This window comes from Camarhynchus parvulus, unplaced genomic scaffold (assembly GCF_901933205.1).
Source record: "Camarhynchus parvulus unplaced genomic scaffold, STF_HiC, whole genome shotgun sequence".
NCBI lineage: Eukaryota > Metazoa > Chordata > Aves > Passeriformes > Thraupidae > Camarhynchus > Camarhynchus parvulus.
This window is the reverse complement of record NW_022148941.1, coordinates 23,536-46,607: the sequence shown is the minus strand read 5'-3', so window position 1 is coordinate 46,607 and position 23,072 is coordinate 23,536. Positions and strand designations below refer to the sequence as shown.

Below are 23,072 nucleotides of genomic sequence, written 5' to 3'. Positions count from 1 at the left end.
GTGGTCACACGGGAGAGGGAGCGCTGAGGGGCGGGGCCAAGCTGCGACAAAAGGGCGGGGTGAAAGCCTCCATATATGGAAAAGGGGCGTGGTTAGACGCTGGCGGGAGCCCGTAGGGGCTGGGCTAAGCGGTTTCTATAGGCGCTTAAAGGGCGGAGTTTAAAGCCTCCATATATGGAAAATGGGCGTGGTTAGACGGCGGCGGGAGCCCTTAGGGGCGGGGCTAAGCTGTTTCTATAATCAATTAAAGGGGCGGGGTTAAGCGTTTCCATATATGGAAAGGAGGCGTGGCCACACAATAGCGGACCTTCTGAAGGGGCGGGGCCCGCTGGCATCTATAGGTGCTAAAGAGGCGGGGTTTGCCACTTCCATATATGGGAAAGGGGCGTGGCCAGACGGCGGCGGGAGCCCTTAGGGGCGGGGCCAAGCCGCGTCTATAGGCGATAAAGGGGCGGGGCCAGGAATTTTCTATAGGGATAGGGCGGGGCAAGGGCGTGGCAGAGAGAAATAAAAGAGGCGGGGCTTTCTCCCTGTAGGGGCGGGGCTTGGAACAGCACGGAGGGGGCGTGGCTAAGCTGCTGAGAGCTATTGGGCGGAACTGGTGTAAACTGGGAGCTGAGAGACGGGGGGAGGGGGAGGGGGCGGAACCAAAACGCTGCGCCCACCCGGACCCTTTTACCCGCCGCGCTTCCGCTTCGCCACTTCCGCCTTCCGGTGTCACCCCAGTGCCGGCCGTGAGGGAGCCGCGCGCCCAAACCCCCAAAAACCCCAAAAAAACCCAAAAAACCCCAAAAAACCTCCAGGAACCCCTTTAAATTCTGCTCTCCATCCCTCCAGGAGCGTCGCGGATCCGCTGAGGCGCGGCCATGACGCGGCACGGCAAGAACTGCACGGCCGGGGCCGTGTACAGCTACCACGAGAGGAAGAAGGATACAGGTGGCGCCCGGCACCGGGATGGCTTCGGGGACTTTGGGGACACGCTCGGGACGTGACATCGGTGCCTTTTTTATCCCTCGCAGCTGCCTCGGGTTACGGCACGCAGCGGGTGCGGGTGGGACGTGACGCCATCAAGGATTTCGATTGCTGCTGCCTGTCCCTGCAGCCCTGCCGGGACCCCGTGGTGACGTGAGTGAGCCTCGAAATGCCCCCGAAATACCCGCAAAAATACCCAGCGAGTAGCTCCTAGGTATTCCCAGGATACCCGCGGATCAGCTCCAAAGCTGCCCCGAAATCGCCTTAAAAAGTACCCCCAAAACTGGCCCAAAATCGCCTTAAAAATACCCCCAAAACTGGCCCGAAATCACCTTAAAAATACCCCCAAAACTGGCCCGAAATCACCTTAAAAATACCCCCAAAACAGCTCCGAAATAGCTGCAAAAATACCCACAAAATAGCCTCAAAATGCCCACGAAAATACCCCATAATAGCCCCAAAATATCCACAAAACAGCCCCGAAATATCCACAGAAATGCCCCCCCAAACAACCCCAAAATATCCACAAAAACCCCCCAAACAGCCCTGAAATACCCATGAAAGTAACCCCAAAGTAGCTCTGAAATATCCTCAAAAATGCCCCCAAAACAGCCCTGAAATACCCATGAAAATACCTCCAAAACAGCCCTGAAACTCTCACAAAAATACCCCCAAAACAGCCCCAAAATACCCACAAAATAGCCCCGAAATTCCCACAGAAATCCCCACAAAACGGCCCAAAATTCCCAAAAAAAAAAAAACCCCAAAACAGCTCTGAAATATCCTCAAAAATACCCCCAAACCAGCCCTGAAATAGCCATGAAAATACCCACAAAATAGCCCCGAAATACCCACAGAAATACCCCCAAAATAACCCCAAAATTCCCACAAAAATACCCCCAAAACAGCCTCAAAATACCCTCAAAAATGCCCCCAAAACAGCCCCAAAATATCCACAAAAATGCTCCTAAAACAGCCCTGAAATAGCCACAGAAATACCCCCAAAACAGCCCCAAAATAGCCGTGAAAATAACCCCAAGACAGCCCTGAAATTCCCACAAAAAATACCCCCAAAACAGCCCCAAAATACCCACAAAAATACCCACAAAATACCCATGAAATTCCCACAGAAATCCCCACAAAACAGCCCAAAATTCCCACAAAAATACCCCCAAACAGCCCCGAAATATCCATGAAAATAACCCCAAAATAGCCCCAAAATATCCCCAGAAATGCCCCCAAAACAGCCCTGAAATAGCCACAAAAAATCCCCACAAAACGGCCCAAAATTCCCACAAAAATACCCCCAAAATAGCCCCGAAATACCCACAGAAATACCCCCAAAATAACCCCAAAATTCCCACAAAAATGCCCCCAAAACAGCCTTGAAATAGCCAGAAAATAACCGCAAAATAGCCCTGAAATAGCCACAAAAACACCCTCAAAATACCCATGAAAATACCCCATAATAGCCCCGAAATACCCACAGAAATACCCTCAAACCAGCCCCGAAATACCCACAGAAATACCCACAAAATAGCCACAAAAATACCCACAAAACAATCCAAAATTCCCACAAAAATACTCCCAAAATAGCCCCAAAATAACCCCAAAATAGCCCCAAAAATACTCCCCAAAATAGCCCCGAAATACCCCCAAAATAACCCCAAAATTCCCACAAAAATGTCCCCAAAACAGCCCCAAAATATCCACAGAAATACCCCCAAAACAGCCCTGAAATAGCCACAAAAATGTCCCCAAAACAACCCCAAAATAGTCACAAAAAATACCCACAAAACGGCCCGAAATTCTCACAAAAATACCCCCAAAATAGCCCCAAAATTCACACAAAAATATCCACAAAACAGCCCCGAAATACCCTCAAAAGTACCCTCAGAACAGCCCCAAAATATCCACAAAAATGCCCCCAAAATAGCCCTTAAATACCCATGAAAATAACCCCAAAACAGCCCTGAAATAGCTGCAAAAATCCCCACAAAACGGCCCAAAATTCACACAAAAATACCCCAAAAATAGCCCCAAAATACCCACAAAAATGCCCCATAATAACCCTGAAATACCCACAGAAATACCCCCAAAATAGCTCTGAAATATCCTCAAAAATGCCCCTAAAACAGCCCAGAAATACCCAGAAAATAACCATAAAATAACCCTGAAATAGCCACAAAAATACCCTCAAAACAGCCTCAAAATACCCAGGAAAATACCCCATAATAGCCCCGAAATACCCACAAAAATGCCCCCAAAACAGCCCTGAAATAGCCACAAAACAGCCCCACAAAATGGCCCAAAATTCCCACAAAAATACCCCAAAAATAGCCCTGAAATACCCACAGAAATACCCCCAAAATAACCCCAAAATTGCCACAAAATAGGCACAAAAATACCCACGAAATAGCCCCGAAATGCCCACGAAAATGTCCCCAAAACAGCCCTGAAAATATCTCATAAAAGCCCCAAAATACCCCCAAAACAGCCCCAAAATAGCCACAAAAATACTCCCAAGACAGCCCTGAAATACCCTCAAAAATGCCCCCAAGAGACCCAAAATAGCCAGAAAAATACCCCCAAAATAGCCACAGAAATACCCTCAAAACAGCCCAGAAATATTCATAAAAATATCCCCAAAACAGCCCCAAAATTCCCATAAAAATGCCCACAAAATAGCCCATAAATAGCCACAAAAATACCCCTAAAACAGCCCCGAAATAGCCACAGAAATACCCCAAAATACCCACAGAAATACCCACAAAGCAGCCCCAAAATAGCCATGAAAATAACCCCAAGACAGCCCTGGAATTCCCACAGAAATGCCCCCAAAACAGCCGTGAAATAGCCCCAAAAATACTCCCCAAAATAGCCCTGAAAAACCCACAGAAATACCCCCAAAATAACCCCAAAATACTCACGAAAATAACCCCAAAACAGCCCCGAAATAGCCACAAAAATACCCCCAAAATAGCTCTGAAATATCCTCAAAAATGCCCCTGAAACAGCCCAGAAATACCCAGAAAATAACCATAAAATAGCCCTGAAATAGCCACAGAAATACCCCCAAAATAGCTGCAAAAATACCCTCAAAACAGCCCTGAAATACCCACAGAAGTGCCCCCAAAACAGCACCAAAATACCCACAAAAAATACCCACAAAATAACCCTGAAATAGCCACAGGAACAGCCCCGAAATATCCATGAAAATACTCCCAAAACAGCCCTGAAATACCCACAGAAATACCCCCAAAACAACCCCGAAATATCCACAAAAATACCCACAAAATAGCCACAAAAATACCCACGAAATAACCCCAAAATAGCCACCAAAATACCCCAAAACAACCCCGAAATATCCACAAAAATACCCACAAAATAACCCCAAAATAGCCTCCAAAATACCCCCAAAACAACCCTGAAATAGCCAGAAAATAACCGCAAAATAGCCCTGAAATAGCCGCAAAAATACCCTCAAAACAGCCTCAAAATACCCAGGAAAATACCCCATAATAGCCCCGAAATACCCACAGAAATACCCCCAAAATAACCCCAAAATTGCCACAAAAATGCCTCCAAAACAGCCCTGAAATAGCCAGAAAATAACCGCAAAATAGCCCCAAAATAGCCACAGAAATACCCACAAAATAACCCCAAAATTCCCACAAAAATACCCACAAAATAGCCCTGAAATACCCACAAAACAGCCCCAAAATGGACCCAAAAATACCCACAAAACATCCCCAAAATATCCCAAAAAATGCCCCCAAAACAGCCCCGAAATAGCCACAAAAAGTAACACCAAAACAGCCCTGGAATAGCGACAGAAATACCCCCAAAATAACCCCAAAATTCCCACAAAAATACCCACAAAACATCCCCAAAATATCCAAAAAAAAAGCCCCCAAACCAGCCCCGAAATACCCCCAAAAATGCCCCCAAAACTGCCCAAAACCAGCCCCAAAAATATCCCAAAAATCCCCCCCAGGACCCCAAAACCTCCCTGGCAGCCCCCAAAAATCCCCCAAAACCAACCCAAAATCCCCCTAAAATCCCCCAAAAATACCCAAAACCCACCCCAAAACCCCCCAAAATTTCATGGTTTTTATTTCCCCGACCCCAAATAATTTCAGGGTGCCCCAAATAATTTTAGGGTTCCCCAAATTCCCCCCCAGCAGCCCCAAAATACCCCAAATCCCCAAGAAACCCCAAAAATCCCCCCTCAAAAACCCCCCAACCCCCCAGGACCCCCAGAATGTCCCAAAACTGCCCCAAACCAGCCCCAAAAATATCCCAAAAATCCCCCCCAGGACCCCAAAAACCCCTGAGGAGCCCAAAAATCCCCCAAAACATCCCAAAATCCCCCCAAAAATCCCCAAAACCAACCCAAAATCCCCCAAAACCAACCCAAAATCCCCCTAAAATCCCCCAAAACACCCCAAAAATACCCAAAACCCACCCCAAAACCCCCCAAAATTTCATGGTTTTTATTCCCCCGACCCCAAATAATTTCAGGGTGCCCCAAATTCCCCTCAGCACCCACAACCCCCCCCCCCAAACACCCCAAATCCCCAAGAAATCTCAAAAATCCCCCTCAAAACCCCCCCAGGACCCCCAAAATATCCCAAAACTGCCCCAAACCAGCCCCAAAAATATCCCAAAAATCCCCCCCAGAACCCCAAAACACCCCAAAAACCCCTGAGGAGCCCAAAAAATCCCCCCAAACCAACCCAAAATCGCCCTAAAATCCCTCAAAACACCCCAAAAATACCCAAAGCCCACCCCAAAACCCCCCAAAATTTCGTGGTTTTTATTCCCCCGACCCCAAATAATTTTGGGATTTGTGCCCCCAGCCCGGACGGGTTCCTGTACGAGCGCGAGGCCATCGTGAGTTACCTGCTGCACCAGAAAACCAAAATCGCCCGAGAGACCAAGGTGAGAAGCCCAAAACCACCTCCAGAATATCCAAAAATTTCCTCAAAAAATCCCACAAAAAATCTCACAAAAATCCCCAAAAAATCTCGCAAAAATCTCACCAAAAATCCCACAAAAATACCCAAAAATCTCCCAAAATATTCCACAAAAATCTCACACAAAATCCCCCAAAAATCTCCCAAAATATTCCACAAAAATCTCCCAAAAAATCCCACAAAAACCAACCAAAAAATTCCCACAAAAATCTCCCCAAAAATCCCAGCAAAATCTCCCAAAAAATCCCACAAAAATCCCCCAATAATCCCAGAAAACTCTCACAAAAATCTCTCAAAAATACCCAAAAAATCCCACCAAAATACTCAAAAATCCCACAAAAATCTCCCAAAAAATCCCAGAAAATCTGCCAAAAAATCCCACCAAAATACCCAAAAAATCCCACAAAAATTACCCAAAAAATCCCAGAAAAATCTCCTAAAAATCCCCCCAAAATCTCCCAAAATTTCCCACAAAAATCTCCCAAAAAATCCCACAAAAATCTCCCGAAAAATCCCACAAAAATACCCCAAAAATCCTAGAAAAATACCCAAAAAATCCCACAAAATATCCTACAATAATTCCCCCAAAATCCCCCAAAATCCCTCCAAGATCCTCCAGAATCCCCTCAAAAATCCCCCAAAAATTCTTTTCAAAATCCTCCAAAAACCTTCCAAAAACACCCCAAAATGCATCAAAAATACCTCCAAAAATCCCAGAAAAATCTCCTAAAAATCCCCCAAAAATCTCCCAAAAAATCCCCCAAAAATCTCCCAAAAAATCCCACAAAAATCTCCCAAAAAATACCAGAAAAATCTCCCAAAAACTCCCCCAAAAATCTCCCAAAAAATCCCACAAAAATCTCCTAAAATCCCCCAAAAATCTCCCAAAAATTCCCACAAAATTTCCCAAAAAATCCCCCCAAAATCTCCCCAAAAATCCCACAAAAATACCCCAAAAAATCCCACAAAAATACCCCAAAAATCCCCAAAAATACCCAAAATATCCCACAAAAATCTCCCAAAAATCCCACAAAAAACCCCCAAAAAATCCCAGAAAAATCTCCCAAAAAATCCCACAAAAAAATCCCACAGAAATCCCAAAAAAATCCCACAAAAATCTCCCAAAAATCCCAGAAAAATACCCAAAAAATACCAAAAAAATCCCACAAAAATCTCCCAAAAATTCTCACAAAAATCTCCCAAAAAATCCCCCAAAAATCTCCTAAAAAATCTCCTAAAAAATACCCAAAATATCCCACAAAAATACCCCAAAAATCCCACAAAAATACCCAAAAATCTCACAAAAATCTCACAAAAAATCCCACAAAAATCTCCCAAAAAGTCCCACAAAAATTACCCAAAAAATCTCAGAAAAATCTCCCAAAAATCCCACAGAAATCTCCCAAAAAATCCCACAAAAATTACCCAAAAATCCCAAAAAAATACCCAAAAATCCCAGAAAAATCTCCCAAAAAGTCCCAGAAAAATCTCCCAAAAATCCCACAAAATTCTCCCAAAAAATCCCACAGAAATCTCCCAAAAATCCCACAAAAATCCCACAGAAATACCCCAAAAATCCCATAAAATCACCCAAAATATCCCACAAAAATTACCCAAAAAGTCCCACAAAAAATCCCACAGAAATCCCAAAAAAATCCCACAAAAAGCTCCTAAAAATTCCCACAAAAATACCCAAAAAATCCCACAGAAATACCGAAAAAATCCCCCAAAAAATCCCACAGAAATCCCAAAAAAATCCCACAAAAATTGCCCAAAAAATCCCACAAAAATCTCCCCAAAATCCCAGAAAAATCTCCCAAAAAATCCCACAAAAGCTCCCCCAAAAATCCCACAAAAATAGCCCAAAAAATCCCACAAAAATACCCCCAAAATACCACAAAAATCTCCCAAAAAATCCCACAAAAATCCCAAAAAATACCCAAAATATCCCACAAAAATCTCCCAAAAATCCCACAAAAATGTCCCAAAAATCCCACAAAAATCTCCCGAAAAATCCCAGAAAAATCTCCCCAAAAATCCCACAAAAATACCCAAAATATCCCACAAAAATACCCCCAAAAATCCCACAAAAATACCCAAAAAATCCCAGAAAAATCTCCCAAAAAGTCCCAAAAAATACCCAAAAAATCCCACAAAAATCTCCCAAAAGTCCCACAAAAATTACCCAAAAATCTCATAAAAATCTCCTAAAAAATCCCACAAAAATCTCCCAAAAATCCCCCAAAAATACCTAAAAAATCCCACAAAAATTACCCAAAAAATCCCACAAAAATCTCCCAAAAAGTCCCACAAAAATACCTAAAAAAATCCCACAAAAATTACCTGAAAAATCCCACAAAAATTACCCAAAAAATCCCACAAAAATCCCACAAAAATCTCCCAAAAATTCCCACAAAAATCTCCCCAAAAATCCCAGAAAAATACCCAAAATATCCCACAAAAATCTCCTTAAAATCCCCCAAAAATCTCCAAAATATTCCCACAAAAATCCCACAAAAATCTCCCAAAAATCCCACAAAAATACCCCAAAAATCCCACAAAAATTCCCCCAAAATCCCAGAAAAATCTCCCAAAAATCCTAGAAAAATACCCAAAAATCCCACAAAAATCTCCCAAAAAGTCCCAGAAAAATCTCCAAAAAATCCCACAAAAAATCCCACAGAAATCTCCCAAAAATCCCACAGAAATCCCACAGAAATACCCAAAAAATCCCACAAAAATACCCCAAAAATCCCACAAAAATCTCCCAAAAATCCCACAAAAATACCCCAAAAATCCCACAGAAATACCCAAAAATCCCACAGAAATCTCCCAAAAAATCCCACAAAAATCTCCCAAAAATCCCACAAAAATTACCCAAAAATCCCAGAAAAATCTCCCAAAAATCCCACAAAAATTACCCAAAAAATCCCACAAAAATTACCCAAAAATCCCCCCAAAATCCCCCAAAAATCCCTCCAAGATCCTCTAAAATCCCCTCAAAAATCCCCCAAAATTTTTTTCCAAAATCCTCCAAAAACCTTCCAAAAATACCCAAAAAATACATCAAAAAACCTCCCCAAAATTCCCCAAAATCTCCCAAAATACCTGAAAAAATACCCCGAACATTTCCAAAAATTCCCCCAAAAATCTCCCAAAATTTGGGGTAAAAAAACCCCAGAAATGTGATATAAAACTGAGGAATTTGGGATAAAAAACCTCCGAATTTTGGGATAAAATCTTGGAATTTGGACTAAAAAACTGCCAAAAATTTGGGGTAAAACTGAGGAACTTGGTGTAAAAAAAATCCCAAAAATTTGGATTAAAACTCAGGAATTTGGGGTATAAAATGCCAGAAATTTTGGGATAAAATCACAAAAATTTGGGGTAAAAAATCCCAAAAATTTGGAGTAAAAAATCCCAAAAATTTGGATTAAACCTGAGGAATTTGGGATAAAAAACCTCAGAATATTGGGATAAAATCCTGGAATTTGGACTAAAAAAATCCCAGAAATTTTAGGTAAAAAAATCCCCAAAATTTGGGGTAAATTTGAGGAACTTGGGGTAAAAAAATTCCAGAAATTTGGGGTAAAATCACCAAAATTTGGGGTAAAAAATCCCAAGAATTTGGAGTAAAAAAATCCCCAAAATTTGGATTAAACCTGAGGAATTTGGGGTAAAAAACTTCAGAATTTTGGGATAAAATCCTGGAATTTGGACTAAAAAACTCCCAGAAATTTTAGGTAAAAAAATCCCAAAAATTTGGGGTAAAACTGAGGAACTTGGGGTAAAAAAATCCCAGAAATTTGGCGTAAAATCACAAAAATTTGGGGTAAAAAATCCCAAAAATTTGGATTAAACCTCAGGAATTTGGGGTAAAAAACCTCAGAATTTTGGGATAAAATTCCAGGAATTTGGGGTTTAAAAATCCCAAAAATTTGGGGTAAAACTGAGGAACTTGGGGTAAAAAATTCCAGAAATTTGGGGTAAAATCACAGAAATTTGGGGTCAAAAATCCCAGGAATTTGGGGTAAAAAATCCCCAAAATTTGGATTAAACCTCAGGAATTTGGGGTAAAAAAACCTCAGAATTTTGGGATAAAATCCTGGAATTTGGACTAAAAAACTCCCAGAAATTTTAGGTAAAAAAATCCCAAAAATTTGGGGTTAAACTGATGAACTTGGGGTAAAAAAATCCCAGAAATTTGGCGAAAAATCCCAAAAATTTGGGGTAAAAAATCCCAAAAATTTGGATTAAACCTCAGGAATTTGGGGTAAAAACCTTCAGAATTTTGGGATAAAATTCCAGGAATTTGGGGTTTAAAAAATCCCAAAAATTTGGGGTAAAATGGAGGAACTTGGGGTAAAAAAATTCCAGAAATTTGGGGTAAAATCACCAAAATTTGGGGTAAAAAATCCCAAGAATTTGGGGTAAAAAATCCCAAAAGTTTGGATTAAACCTGAAGAATTTGGGGTAAAAAACCTCAGAATTTTGGGATAAAATCCTGGAATTTGGACTAAAAAACTCCCAGAAATTTCAGGTAAAAAAATCCCAAAAATTTGGGGTAAAACGGAGGAACTTGGGGTAAAAAAATCCAAAAATTTTGGGATAGAATTCCAGAAATATTGGGATAAAATCCCAAGAATTTGGGGTAAAAAACCTCAGAATTTTGGGATAAAATCCTGGAATTTGGACTAAAAAATCCCAAAAATTTGGGGTAAAATGGAGGAACTTGGGGTATAAAGTCCCAGAAATTTGGGATAAAAAACTCCCAAAAATTTGGATTAAACCTCAGGAATTTGGGGTAAAAAAATCTCAGAATTTTGGGGGAAAACCCTGGAATTTGGACTGAAAAACTCCCAGAAATTTGGGGTTTAAAAAATCCCAAAAATTTCGGTTAAACTGAGGAACTTGGGGTAAAACAAATCCCAGAAATTTGGGGTAAAATCACAAAAATTTGGGATAAAAAAATCCCCAAAATTTCCGGTTAAACTGAGGAACTTGGGGTATAAAATGCCAGAAATTTTGGGGTAAAAAATCCAAAAAATTTCACGTAAAATGTCAAAAAATTGGCGTAAAACCCCAGAATTTTGAGCTAAAAGCCCGGAATTTTTTGTGGATTTTTGGGGTGGATTTGGGGGCAGTTCCCTGCTGTGTTTTGGGGTCCCTGACGCATTTTGGGGCGCTGCTTTTTGGCGTTTTTGGGGCGCAGGCCTGGGAGCGGCAGCAGGCCGAGCGGCGGCGGCAGCGGGAGCAGCAGAGGGGGGAGGGGGCGGCCAAAGCCCTCAGGGGCTTCCTGGAGGCCGAGACCCCCCTGGGCAAGGGGGGGACAGAGACCCCCGGGGGCAGCGGTGAGAGAAATGGGGGCTGGGGGTCCTGGGGGGGATTGAGGGGGATTTTGAGGGGATCTGGGGGGTTTGAGGGGGTTTGAGGGGGATTTTGGGGGGATTGAGGGCAGAATTGGGGGATCTGGGGGGATTTTGGGGGGTTTGAGGGCAGAATTGGGGGGATCTGGGGGATTTTGGGGGGTTTGGGGGCAGAATTGGGGGATCTGGGGGGGGGGGGGTCCTGGGGGGATTTGGGGGGAGAATTGGGGGGATTTGGGGGGATTTTGGGGGGATCTGGGGGGTTTGGGGGCAGAATTGGGGGGATCTGGGGGTTGGGAGGGGTTTGGGGGGATTTAGGGGATTTTGGAGGCGGATTTTGGGGGTTTGAATGGAGAATTGGGGGGATCTGGGGGGATTTTGGGGGTTTGAGGGGAGAAATGGGGGGATCTGGGGGGTGTGGGGGTCCTGGGGGGTTTGGGGGGGTTGAGGGGGGAGAATTGGGGGTTTGGGGATTTGGGGGTTGGGAGGGGTTTGGGGGGATTTTGGGGATTTTGGGGGTTTGACGGGAGAATTGGGGGATCTGGGGAGGATTTTGGGGGGTTTGAGGGGGATTTTGGGGGGATTGGGAGGGATTTGGGGAGCCTGGAAGGAATTTGGGGGTTTGGAGGGTCCTGAGGGGTTTGGGGGTCCTGGGGGGTTTGGGGGCAGGATTGGGGGATTTTGGGGGATCTGGGGATTTGGGGATCCCCTGGGGAAGGGGGGACAGAGACCCCTGGGGGTAGCGGTGAGAGAAATGGGGGGTCCTGGGGGGGGATTGGGGGGGATTTTGGGGGGTTTGAGGGGGATTTGGGGGGATTTTGGGGGGTTTGAAGGGAGAATTGGGGAAATCCAGGGGCGATTTTGGGGGGGATTTTGGGGGGGTCTGGGGATTTGGGGATCCCCCTAAGGGGGCAAGGGGGGGCGCTGAGACCCCCGGGGGGCAGCGGTGAGAGGAATGGGGGGGATTTGGGGGATCTGGGGGGTTGAGGGGGGGGATTTTGGGGGGGTTTGGGGGGATCTTGGGGGGGGTTTGGGGGCAGAATTGGGGGGGATCTGGGGGGATGGGGGTTTGGGGGGGGGGGGATTGGGGGGTTGGGGGTTGGGGGGTTTGGGGGGATTTTGGGGGTTTGGGGGGAATTGGGGGGGGATCTGGGGGGGGTGATTTTTGGGGGGGTTTGGGGACACAGTGGGGGTTTTGGAGGGATTGGGGGGGGATTTTGGGGGTGGGGGTTTGGAAGGAATTTTGGGGGGGGTCTGGGAGGGTTTGGGGGATTGGGGGTTTGGGGGGGGGGATTTGGGGGGAGGAATTTTGGGGGGTTGGTGGGGGTCCTGGGGGGTTTTGGAGGGGGGTTTGAGGGCGATTTGGGGGGTTAAAAGGGAATTTGGGGGTTTGGGGGGTTGAGGGGATTTTGGGGGGATTTTGGGGGTTTGACCTGGAGGAAGGGAGGGGCCCGGGGGGGAGGGAGAGATTGGGGGGATTTGGGGGGATTGGGGGTTTTGGGGGGGCTTGAGGGGTTTGGGGGTTTGGGGGGCGGTTTGGGGGGTCCTGGGGGTTTGACGGGAGAATTGGGGGGTTCTGGGGGGGGTTTTGGGGGAGTTTGAGGGGGATTTTGGGGGGATTTGGGAGGGGTTTGGGGAGCCCAAGGAAGGAATTTGGGGGGGTTTGGAGGGTCCTGGGGGTCCTGGGGGGGTTTGGGGGGGTCCTGGGGGGTTTGGGGGCAGGGGCATTGGAGAATTTGGGGATCTGGGGGGTTTGGGGGGATCCGGCCTGGGGGGGAGGGGGGACAGAGAGCGCCGGGGGTGAGGGCGGTGAGAGAAATGGGGGTTCTGGGGGGATTTTGGGGGGTTTGAGGGCGATTTGGGGGGCATTTTGGGGGGTTTGAAGGGAGAATTGGGGAAATCTAGGGGCGATTTTGGGGGGTTTTGGGGGAGTCCTGGGGGGATTTGAGGGGGATTTGGGGGGAATTTGGTGGGTTTGGGGGGGTCCTAGGGGGATTTGGGCGGGTCTGGGGGGTCCTGGGGGGGATTTTGGGGGGAATTTTGGGGGGGTTGAGGGGAGAATTGGGGGGATTTGGGGGGATCTGGGGGGGATCTGGGGGGGTTTGGGGACCCCCCTGGGCAAGGGGGGGGCCGAGACCCCCGGGGGCAGCGGTGAGAGAAATGGGGGGGGGGGATTTGGGGGGGCATTGGGGGCATTTGGGGGCATTGGGGGGAGTTTTGGGGAGGATTTTGGGCCCTTTTTGGGTTATTTTGGGTTATTTTGGTATATTTGGGCCATTTTGGGGGTTTTTAGGTTATTTTGGGTTATTTTGGGCCATTTTTGGGTTATTTTGGGTTATTTTGGTATATTTGGGCCATTTTGGGGGTTTTTTTGGGTTATTTTGGGTTATTTTGGGCCATTTTTGGTATTTTTGGTATTTTTGGGGCCATTTTTAGGTTATTTTGGGTTATTTTGGGCCATTTTTGGGTATATTTGGGTTATTTTGGTATATTTGGGGCCATTTTGGGGGTTTTTGGGTTATTTTGGGTTATTTTGGGCCATATTTTGGGTTATTTTGGGTTATTTTGGTATATTTGGGCCATTTTGGGGGTTTTTTTGGGCCATTTTGGGGACATTTTTGGGCCATTTTTGGTATTTTTGGTATTTTTGGGGCCATTTTTAGGTTATTTTGGGTTATTTTGGGTTATTTTGGGTTTTTTTGGGTTATTTTGGGCCATTTTTGGTATTTTTGGTATTTTTGGGGCCATTTTGGGTTATTTTGGGTTATTTTTGGTATTTTGGGTTATTTTTGGTATTTTTGGGGACATTTTTGGGTCATTTTGGGTATTTTTGGTTATTTTTGGCCATTTTTGGCCATTTTTGGTTATTTTTGGCCACTCTCTCCCCTCCCCCCAGGTGCCCCAGGACCCCTCCCCAGTTTCTGGATCCCCTCGCTGACCCCCGAGGCTGCGGCCGAGAGCCTGGCGCGGCCCGTGAGTGACCACTGAGTGACCACTGAGTGACCATGAGTGACCACTGACCAATGGGTGACCAATGAGTGACCACTGAGTGACCACTGAGCACTGAGTGACCACTGAGTGACCAATGAGTGACCATGAGTGACCACTGACCACTGAGTGACCAATGAGTGACCACTGAGTGACCAATGAGTGACCAATGAGTGACCACTGACCAATGAGTGACCAATGAGTGACCACTGAGTGACCACTGACCAATGGGTGACCGCTGAGTGACCATGAGTGACCACTGACCACTGAGTGACCAATGAGTGACCACTGAGTGACCACTGAGTGACCACTGAGCACTGAGTGACCACTGAGTGACCAATGAGTGACCAATGAGTGACCAATGAGTGACCACTGAGTGACCGCTGACCACTGAGTGACCACTGAGTGACCACTGACCAATGAGTGACCAATGAGTGACCAATGAGTGACCAATGAGTGACCATGAGTGACCACTGAGTGACCACTGAGTGACCATGAGTGACCACTGAGTGACCGCTGAGTGACCATGAGTGACCAATGAGTGACCAATGAGTGACCATGAGTGACCACTGAGTGACCAATGAGTGACCACTGACCGATGAGTGACCAATGAGTGACCAATGAGTGACCAATGAGTGACCATGAGTGACCACTGACCACTGAGTGACCAATGAGTGACCACTGAGTGACCACTGAGTGACCAATGAGTGACCAATGAGTGACCACTGAGTGACCAATGAGTGACCAATGAGTGACCACTGACCACTGAGTGACCAATGAGTGACCAATGAGTGACCGCTGACCAATGGGTGACCAATGAGTGACCATGAGTGACCACTGAGTGACCACTGACCACTGAGTGACCACTGAGTGACCAATGAGTGACCAATGAGTGACCACTGAGTGACCAATGAGTGACCATGAGTGACCATGAGTGACCGCTGACCAATGAGTGACCACTGAGTGACCAATGACCATGAGTGACCACTGACCGACGATGACCACTGAGTGACCAATGAGTGACCACTGAGTGACCAATGAGTGACCACTGACCAATGAGTGACCACTGAGTGACCAATGAGTGACCACTGAGTGACCAATGAGTGACCACTGACCAATGAGTGACCAATGAGTGACCACTGACCAATGAGTGACCATGAGTGACCAATGAGTGACCACTGACCAATGAGTGACCACTGACCAATGAGTGACCACTGAGTGACCAATGAGTGACCACTGACCAATGGGTGACCACTGAGTGACCATGAGTGACCACTGACCAATGAGTGACCGCTGAACATTGAGTGACCACTGACCAATGAGTGACCAATGAGTGACCAATGAGTGACCAACGGGTGACCACTGACCAATGAGTGACCATGAGTGACCACTGACCGATGGGTGACCACTGAGTGACCAATGGGTGACCAATGACCGCTGACCACTGAGTGACCACTGACCATTGAGTGACCACTGAGTGACCACTGACCATTGAGTGACCAATGGGTGACCAATGAGTGACCAATGGGTGACCACTGACCACTGACCACTGACCACTGACCACTGACCAATGAGTGACCACTGAGTGACCACTGACCAATGAGTGACCAACGGGTGACCACTGACCACTGAGTGACCACTGAGCGCTGACCACTGAGTGACCACTGACCACTGAGTGACCACTGAGTGACCAACGGGTGACCACTGACCGCTGACCGCTGACCACTGAGTGACCACTGAGTGACCAATGACCAATGGGTGACCAATGAGTGACCACTGACCACTGAGTGACCAATGACCAATGAGTGACCACTGAGTGACCAATGAGTGACCAATGAGTGACCAATGACCAATGAGTGACCAATGACCAATGAGTGACCACTGACCAGTGAGTGACCACTGACCAACGGGTGACCACTGACCAATGAGTGACCAATGACCACTGAGTGACCAGTGAGTGACCACTGAGTGACCACTGTGACCACTGAGTGACCATGAGTGACCACTGACCGCTGACTGGCTGGGGTCTGGGGTGGATTTGGGGTTTTGGGGTTTTTGGGGTGATTTGGGGCTATTTTGGGTTAATTTTGGGTTAATTTTGGGTGATTTCGGTGGTTTTTGGGTAATTTTTGGCTATTTTGGGTTAATTTTGGATGACTTTGGGCTATTTTGGGTTAATTTTGGGTGATTTTGGTGGTTTTGGGTTAATTTTGGATTATTTTGTTGTTTTGGGGTTAATTTTGGGTGAGTTCAGTGTTTTTTGGGTAATTTTGGGTGATTTTGGGCTATTTTTGGTTAATTTGGGGTGATTTTTGTGATTTTGGGGTAATTTTGGTGGTTTTGGGTTAATTTTGGGCGATTTTGGGCTATTTTGGGTTAATTTTGGGTGATTTTGGTGGTTTGGGGTTAATTTTGGGTGATTTTATGTTAATTTTGGGCTATTTTGGGTTGATTTTGAGTGATTTTGGGTTAATTTTGGGTAATTTTGGTGTTTATGGGTTGATTTGGGTGATTTTGGGTGATTTTTGGTTAATTTTGGATGATTTTGGTGTATATTGTTGGTGTTTCTCTCTCTCACCGTCCGTCCATCTGTGTGTCCGTCCGTGTGTCCGTCCGTCCATCTGTCCGTCCGTCTGTCCGTCTGTCCGTCATCCGTGTTTCCATCCGTCCGTGTTCCGCTCTTTCTCCATCCGTGTTCCATCCGTCCGTGTTCGTCTTCCTTTGTGTGTCCATCCTTGTCCGTCCGTCTGTCCGTCCGTCTGTCCGTCTGTCCGTCCATCCGTGTGTCCATCCGTCCGTGTGTCCGTCTGTCCGTCTGTCCGTGTGTCCATCCGTCCGTCCGTGTGTCCATGTGTCTGTGTGTCCATCTGTGTGTCCGTGTGTCTGTCTGTCCGTGTGTCCGTCCGTGTGTCCGTCTGTCCATCCATCCGTGTGTCCGTCCGTCCGTGTGTCCATGTGTCCGTCTGTCTGTCCGTCCGTGTGTCCGTCCGTCCGTGTGTCCGTCTGTCCGTGTCTGTCCGTCCGTGTGTCTGTCCGTCTGTCCTCCGTGTCTGTCCGTCCGTGTGTCCGTCCGTCCGTGTGTCCGTGTGTCCGTGTGTCCGTGTGTCCATCTGTCTGTCGTGTCCGTGTGTCCATCCGTCCGTCCGTGTGTCCGTGTGTCCATGTGTCCATGTGTCCGTCTGTCCGTGTGTCCATGTGTCCATGTGTCCGTGTGTCCGTGTGTCTGTCCGTGTGTCCGTGTGTCCGTGTGTCTGTGTGTCCATCTGTGTGTCCGTCCGTGTGTCCGTGTGTCCGTCCGTGTCCGTGTGTCCGCTGTGTCCGTGTGTCTATTGTCCGTTGTCTGTGTGTCCATCTGTGTTCCGTGTGTCCTCTGTGTGTCCGTGTGTGTCTGTCCTCCGTCTGTCTTCCGTGTTCTGTCGTCCGTGTGTCCGTCGTCCGTTCCGTGTTCGTGTTCATCCTCCTCCTGTTCCGTGTGTCCATGTTCTGTGTCCGTTTCTGTGTCCATGTGTCCGTGTGTCCGTGTCCGTGTGTCTGTCCGTGTGTCCGTGTGTGTGTCTGTGTGTCCATCTGTGTGTCTGTCTGTCCGTGTGTCCGTGTGTCCGTCCGTCCGTCCGTCCGTGTGTCCGTCCGTGTGTCCGTGTGTCCGTGTGTCCGTGTGTCGATGTGTCCGTGTGTCTGTGTGTCCATCTGTGTGTCCGTGTGTCCATCTGTGTGTCCGTCCGTCTGTCCGTCTGTCCGTCCGTCTGTCTGTCCGTGTGTCTGTCCGTCCGTCTGTCCGTCCGTGTGTCCGTGTCCGTGTGTCTGTGTGTCCATCTGTCTGTCCGTGTGTCTGTCTGTCCGTGTGTCCGTGTGTCCGTGTGTCCGGCAGGAGCGCGCCGTCCGCTGCCCCATGTCCGGCCGGAAGCTGCGCCTGGCCCAGCTGGTCAGCGTCCACTTCACTCCGGCCGAGCGCGGCCTGAGCCCGGGGCAGCTGCTGGCCCGAGAGCCGAGTGACCGCTACGTGTGCGCGCTGACCGGCGACCCCCTGGGCAACGCCACCCCTGCGCGTGCTCCGGCCATCGTGAGTGACCACTGAGTGACCACTGACCACTGAGTGACCAGTGACCATTGATAGCCCTGAGTGACCCCTGAGTGACCGCTACGTGTGCGCGCTGACCGGCGACCCCCTGGGCAACGCCACCCCCTGTGCCGTGCTCCGGCCATCGTGAGTGACCACTGAGTGACCATTGATAGCCCTGAGTGACCACTGAGTGACCACTGATAGCCCTGAGTGACCATTGATAGCCCTGAGTGACCCCTGGTGACCGCTGCGTGACCGGCGACCCCTGGGCACGCCACCCCCGTGCCCGTGCTCCGGCCAGTGCGCCACTGAGTGACCATTGATAGCCCTGAGTGACCACTGAGTGACCACTGATAGCCCTGAGTGACCATTGATAGCCCTGAGTGACCCCTGAGTGACCGCTACATGTGCGCGCTGACCGGCGACCCCCTGGGCAACGCCACCCCCTGTGCCGTGCTCCGGCCATCGTGAGTGACCACTGAGTGACCACTGACCACTGAGTGACCAGTGACCATTGATAGCCCTGAGTGACCATTGACACCCCTGAGTGACCACTGAGTGACCACTGATAGCCCTGAGTGACCCCTGAGTGACCGCTACGTGTGCGCGCTGACCGGCGACCCGCTGGGCAACGCCACCCCCTGCGCTGTGCTCCGGCCATCGTGAGTGACCACTGAGTGACCACTGACCACTGACCAGTGATAGCCCTGAGTGACCATTGACACCCCTGAGTGACCACTGAGTGACCACTGACCAGTGACCATTGATAGCCCTGGGTGACCATGGACACCCCTGAGTGACCACTGAGTGACCTACGTGTGCTGGGCTGACCGGCGACCCCCGCAAACGCCACCCCTGTGCGTGCTCCGGCCATCGTGAGTGACCACTGAGTGACCATTGATAGCCCTGAGTGACCATTGACACCCCTGAGTGACCCCTGAGTGACCACTGAGTGACCGCTACGTGTGCGCGCTGACCAGCGACCCCCTCGGCAACGCCACCCCCTGCGCTGTCCTAAGACCCTCGTGAGTGACCACTGAGTGACCATTGATAACCCTGAGTGACCACTGAGTGACCATTGATAGCCCTGAGTGACCCCTGAGTGACCTGTGTATGCGCGCTGCCGGCCTGGTGCCACACCCTTGTGCCGTGCTCGCGTGTGCCAGTGACCACCAGTACCTTGCCTGGTGACCCTGGTCACTGTGACCGCTACGTGTGCGTGCTACCGTGACCCGCTGGCAACGCCCCCCTGTGCTGTGCTCGCGTGTGACCATGGTGACCTTGTACGGGACCACGGTGACCATTGTATGGTGACCACTGACCCTGGTGACCGCTGTGTGGCGGCGCGACCCCCTCAGACGCACCCGGTGCTGTCCTGAGACCCTCGTGGTCACTGAGTGACCCTGGTGACCACTGGGCTCCGTGTGGGCGCTGACGGCGACCCCTCGGAACACACCCCCTTGCGCTGTGCTCCGGCATCGTGGTGACCACTGAGTGACCATTGATAGCCTGGTGACCCTGAGTGACCATTGATAGCCCTGGTGACCATTGTGCCTGGTGCCCCTGGAACCGCTACTGTGCGGCGCTGCCGCCATCGCCACCCCGGCTGGTGCGCCATGCTGGTGACCATTGATAGCCCTGAGTGACCACTGAGTGACCCTGGCTATGTGTCCATGGCTCAGTGGTCACTGTGGTCACTCTGTCCATGTGCCCATGGCTCAGTGGTCACTGTGGTCACTGTCTGTGTCCCCACAGAGGCTCAGTGGTCACTCTGTCCATGTGCCCATGGCTCAGTGGTCACTGTGGTCACTCTGGGGGCTCAGTGGTCACTGTGGTCACTCTGAGGGCTCAGTGGTCACTGTGGTCACTCTGTCCATGTGTCCATGGCTCAGTGGTCACTGTGGTCGCTCTGTCCATGTGTCCATGGCTCAGTGGTCACTGTGGTCACTCTGTCCGTCCCACAGAGGCTCAGTGGTCACTCTGGGGGCTCAGTGGTCACTGTGGTCACTCTGTCCATGTGTCCATGGCTCAGTGGTCACTGTGGTCACTCTGTCCATCCCACAGAGGCTCAGTGGTCACTGTGGTCACTCTGTCCGTGTGTCCCCACAGAGGCTCAGTGGTCACTGTGGTCACTCTGAGGGCTCAGTGGTCACTGTGGTCACTCTGTCCATGTGTCCATGGCTCAGTGGTCACTGTGGTCGCTCTGTCCATGTGTCCATGGCTCAGTGGTCACTGTGGTCACTCTCTGTGTCCCCACAGAGGCTCAGTGGTCACTGTGGTCACTCTGGGGGCTCAGTGGTCACTGTGGTCACTCTGTCCATGTGCCCATGGCTCAGTGGTCACTGTGGTCACTCTCTGTGTCCCCACAGAGGCTCAGTGGTCACTGTGGTCACTCTGTCCATCCCACAGGGGCTCAGTGGTCACTCTGGGGGCTCAGTGGTCACTGTGGTCACTCTGTCCATGTGTCCATGGCTCAGTGGTCACTGTGGTCACTCTGTCCGTCCCACAGAGGCTCAGTGGTCACTCTGGGGGCTCAGTGGTCACTGTGGTCACTCTGTCCATGTGTCCATGGCTCAGTGGTCACTGTGGTCACTCTGTCCATCCCACAGAGGCTCAGTGGTCACTGTGGTCACTCTGTCCGTGTGTCCCCACAGAGGCTCAGTGGTCACTGTGGTCACTCTGAGGGCTCAGTGGTCACTGTGGTCACTCTGTCCATCCCACAGAGGCTCAGTGGTCACTCTGGGGGCTCAGTGGTCACTGTGGTCACTCTGTCCATGTGTCCATGGCTCAGTGGTCACTGTGGTCACTCTGTCCATGTGTCCATGGCTCAGTGGTCACTGTGGTCACTCTGAGGGCTCAGTGGTCACTGTGGTCACTCTGTCCATGTGTCCATGGCTCAGTGGTCACTGTGGTCACTCTGGGGGCTCAGTGGTCACTGTGGTCACTCTCTGTGTCCCCACAGAGGCTCAGTGGTCACTGTGGTCACTCTGAGGGCTCAGTGGTCACTGTGGTCACTCTGTCCATGTGTCCATGGCTCAGTGGTCACTGTGGTCACTCTGTCCATGTGTCCATGGCTCAGTGGTCACTGTGGTCACTCTGTCCATCCCCCAGGGGCTCAGTGGTCACTCTGGGGGCTCAGTGGTCACTCTGTCCATGTGTCCATGGCTCAGTGGTCACTGTGGTCACTCTGTCCGTGTGTCCATGGCTCAGTGGTCACTGTGGTCACTCTGTCCATCCCCAGGGGCTCAGTGGTCACTGTGGTCACTCTGTCCATCCCACAGAGGCTCAGTGGTCACTGTGGTCACTCTGTCCATGTGTCCATGGCTCAGTGGTCACTGTGGTCACTCTGTCCATGTGTCCATGGCTCAGTGGTCACTGTGGTCACTCTGTCCATCCCCCAGGGGCTCAGTGGTCACTGTGGTCACTCTGTCCACCCCCAAGGGGCTCGGTGGTCACTGTGGTCACTCTGTCCATGTGTCCATGGCTCAGTGGTCACTGTGGTCACTCTGTCCATGTGTCCATGGCTCAGTGGTCACTGTGGTCACTCTGTCCATGTGTCCATGGCTCAGTGGTCACTGTGGTCACTCTGTCCATGTGTCCATGGCTCAGTGGTCACTGTGGTCACTCTGTCCATCCCCCAGGGGCTCAGTGGTCACTGTGGTCACTCTGTCCATGTGCCCATGGCTCAGTGGTCACTGTGGTCACTCTGTCCATCCCCCAGGGGCTCAGTGGTCACTGTGGTCACTCTGAGGGCTCAGTGGTCACTGTGGTCACTCTGTCCATGTGTCCATGGCTCAGTGGTCACTGTGGTCACTCTGTCCATCCCACAGAGGCTCAGTGGTCACTCTGGCCGCCGTTGACCGCCTGGTGCGGCCGGACATGCGGGACCCGCTTAGCGGGGCGGAGCTCAGCGACAGTGACGTCATCACGCTGCAGCGGGTGGGGGAGGGGGGCCGCGGGGGGGGTGGGGGAATTTGGGGGGTTTGGGGGGTTTGGGGTAAATTTGGGGAATTTTGGGGAATTTTTGGGGGTTTGGGGTAAATTGGGGGTGAATTTGGGGGTTTGGGTGGATTTTGTGTGGATTTTTGGGGTGTTTGGGGTAAATTTGTGGGGACTTTGGGGGAATTTTGGGGGATTTGGGTAAATTTGGGGGGTTTGGGGTGAATTTGGGGTAAATTTGGGGGAATTTTGGGGGGATTTGGGGGAATTTTGGGGGGTTTGGGGTGAATTTTTGGGTAAATTCGGGGTTTGGGGTAAATTTGGGGGGATTTTGGGGAATTTTTGGGGGATTTGGGGGGATTTTGGGGGGTTTGGGGTAAATTTGGGATGAATTTGGGGGTTTGGGTGATTTTGAGCTCTGGGTTGGATTTTGGGTGAATTTGGGGCTCTTTGTTGCATTTTTGGGTGAATTTGGGGTGAATTTGGGTGAATTTGGGGCTCTTTGTTGCATTTTTGGGGTGAATTTGGGTGAATTTGGGTGAATTTGTTGCATTTTTGGGGTCCCCCCCTCACCCCATTTTTCCCCCCCCAGGGCGGGACCGGCTTTGCCGGGGCCGGGGTTTCCCTGGAGGCCAAAAAATCCCGGCCGGTGATGCAGGCCTAGGGGGGACCCCAAAATCCCCTCAACCCCCACAAAATCCCTTCAAACCCCCCAAAAATCCCCTCAAACCCCCAAAATCCCCTCAAACCCCCCCAAAATCCCCTCAA

General features: G+C 49.6%; 1 protein-coding gene across 4 annotated transcripts; it reads left to right on the top strand.

Annotated features, from left to right (window-relative positions):
- The first annotated feature begins 570 nt into the window (after positions 1-570).
- Positions 571-23,072, top strand: NOSIP (nitric oxide synthase interacting protein). Of its 4 annotated transcripts, none has more exons than XM_030970914.1 (10): positions 571-601; positions 838-936; positions 1,020-1,125; positions 5,835-5,916; positions 11,164-11,302; positions 14,214-14,290; positions 18,174-18,332; positions 18,475-18,509; positions 22,196-22,304; positions 22,897-23,072. In XM_030970914.1, exons 2-10 carry the CDS (start codon positions 867-869, stop codon positions 22,966-22,968), a joined length of 849 nt encoding a protein of 282 aa, XP_030826774.1. In that variant the 5' UTR covers positions 571-601; positions 838-866; the 3' UTR covers positions 22,969-23,072. The 4 variants fall into 4 exon arrangements, with proteins under 4 accessions (XP_030826774.1, XP_030826773.1, XP_030826772.1 ...); XM_030970913.1 differs by lacking the exon at positions 571-601 and adding an exon at positions 651-734; XM_030970912.1 differs by lacking the exon at positions 571-601 and having other exon boundaries at positions 716-936; positions 18,174-18,327; positions 18,470-18,509.

What these genes read in the sequence shown, in the direction of transcription:
- NOSIP (XM_030970914.1), top strand. Translation starts at nt 867, where the DNA reads ATGACGCGGCACGGCAAGAACTGCACGGCCGGGGCCGTGTACAGCTAC. An exon ending in CGAGAGGAAGAAGGATACAG is followed by an intron (nt 937 to 1,019) that starts GTGGCGCCCGGC and finishes TATCCCTCGCAG; the next exon opens with CTGCCTCGGGTTACGGCACG. An exon ending in CCGAGAGCCTGGCGCGGCCC is followed by an intron (nt 14,291 to 18,173) that starts GTGAGTGACCAC and finishes TGTGTCCGGCAG; the next exon opens with GAGCGCGCCGTCCGCTGCCC.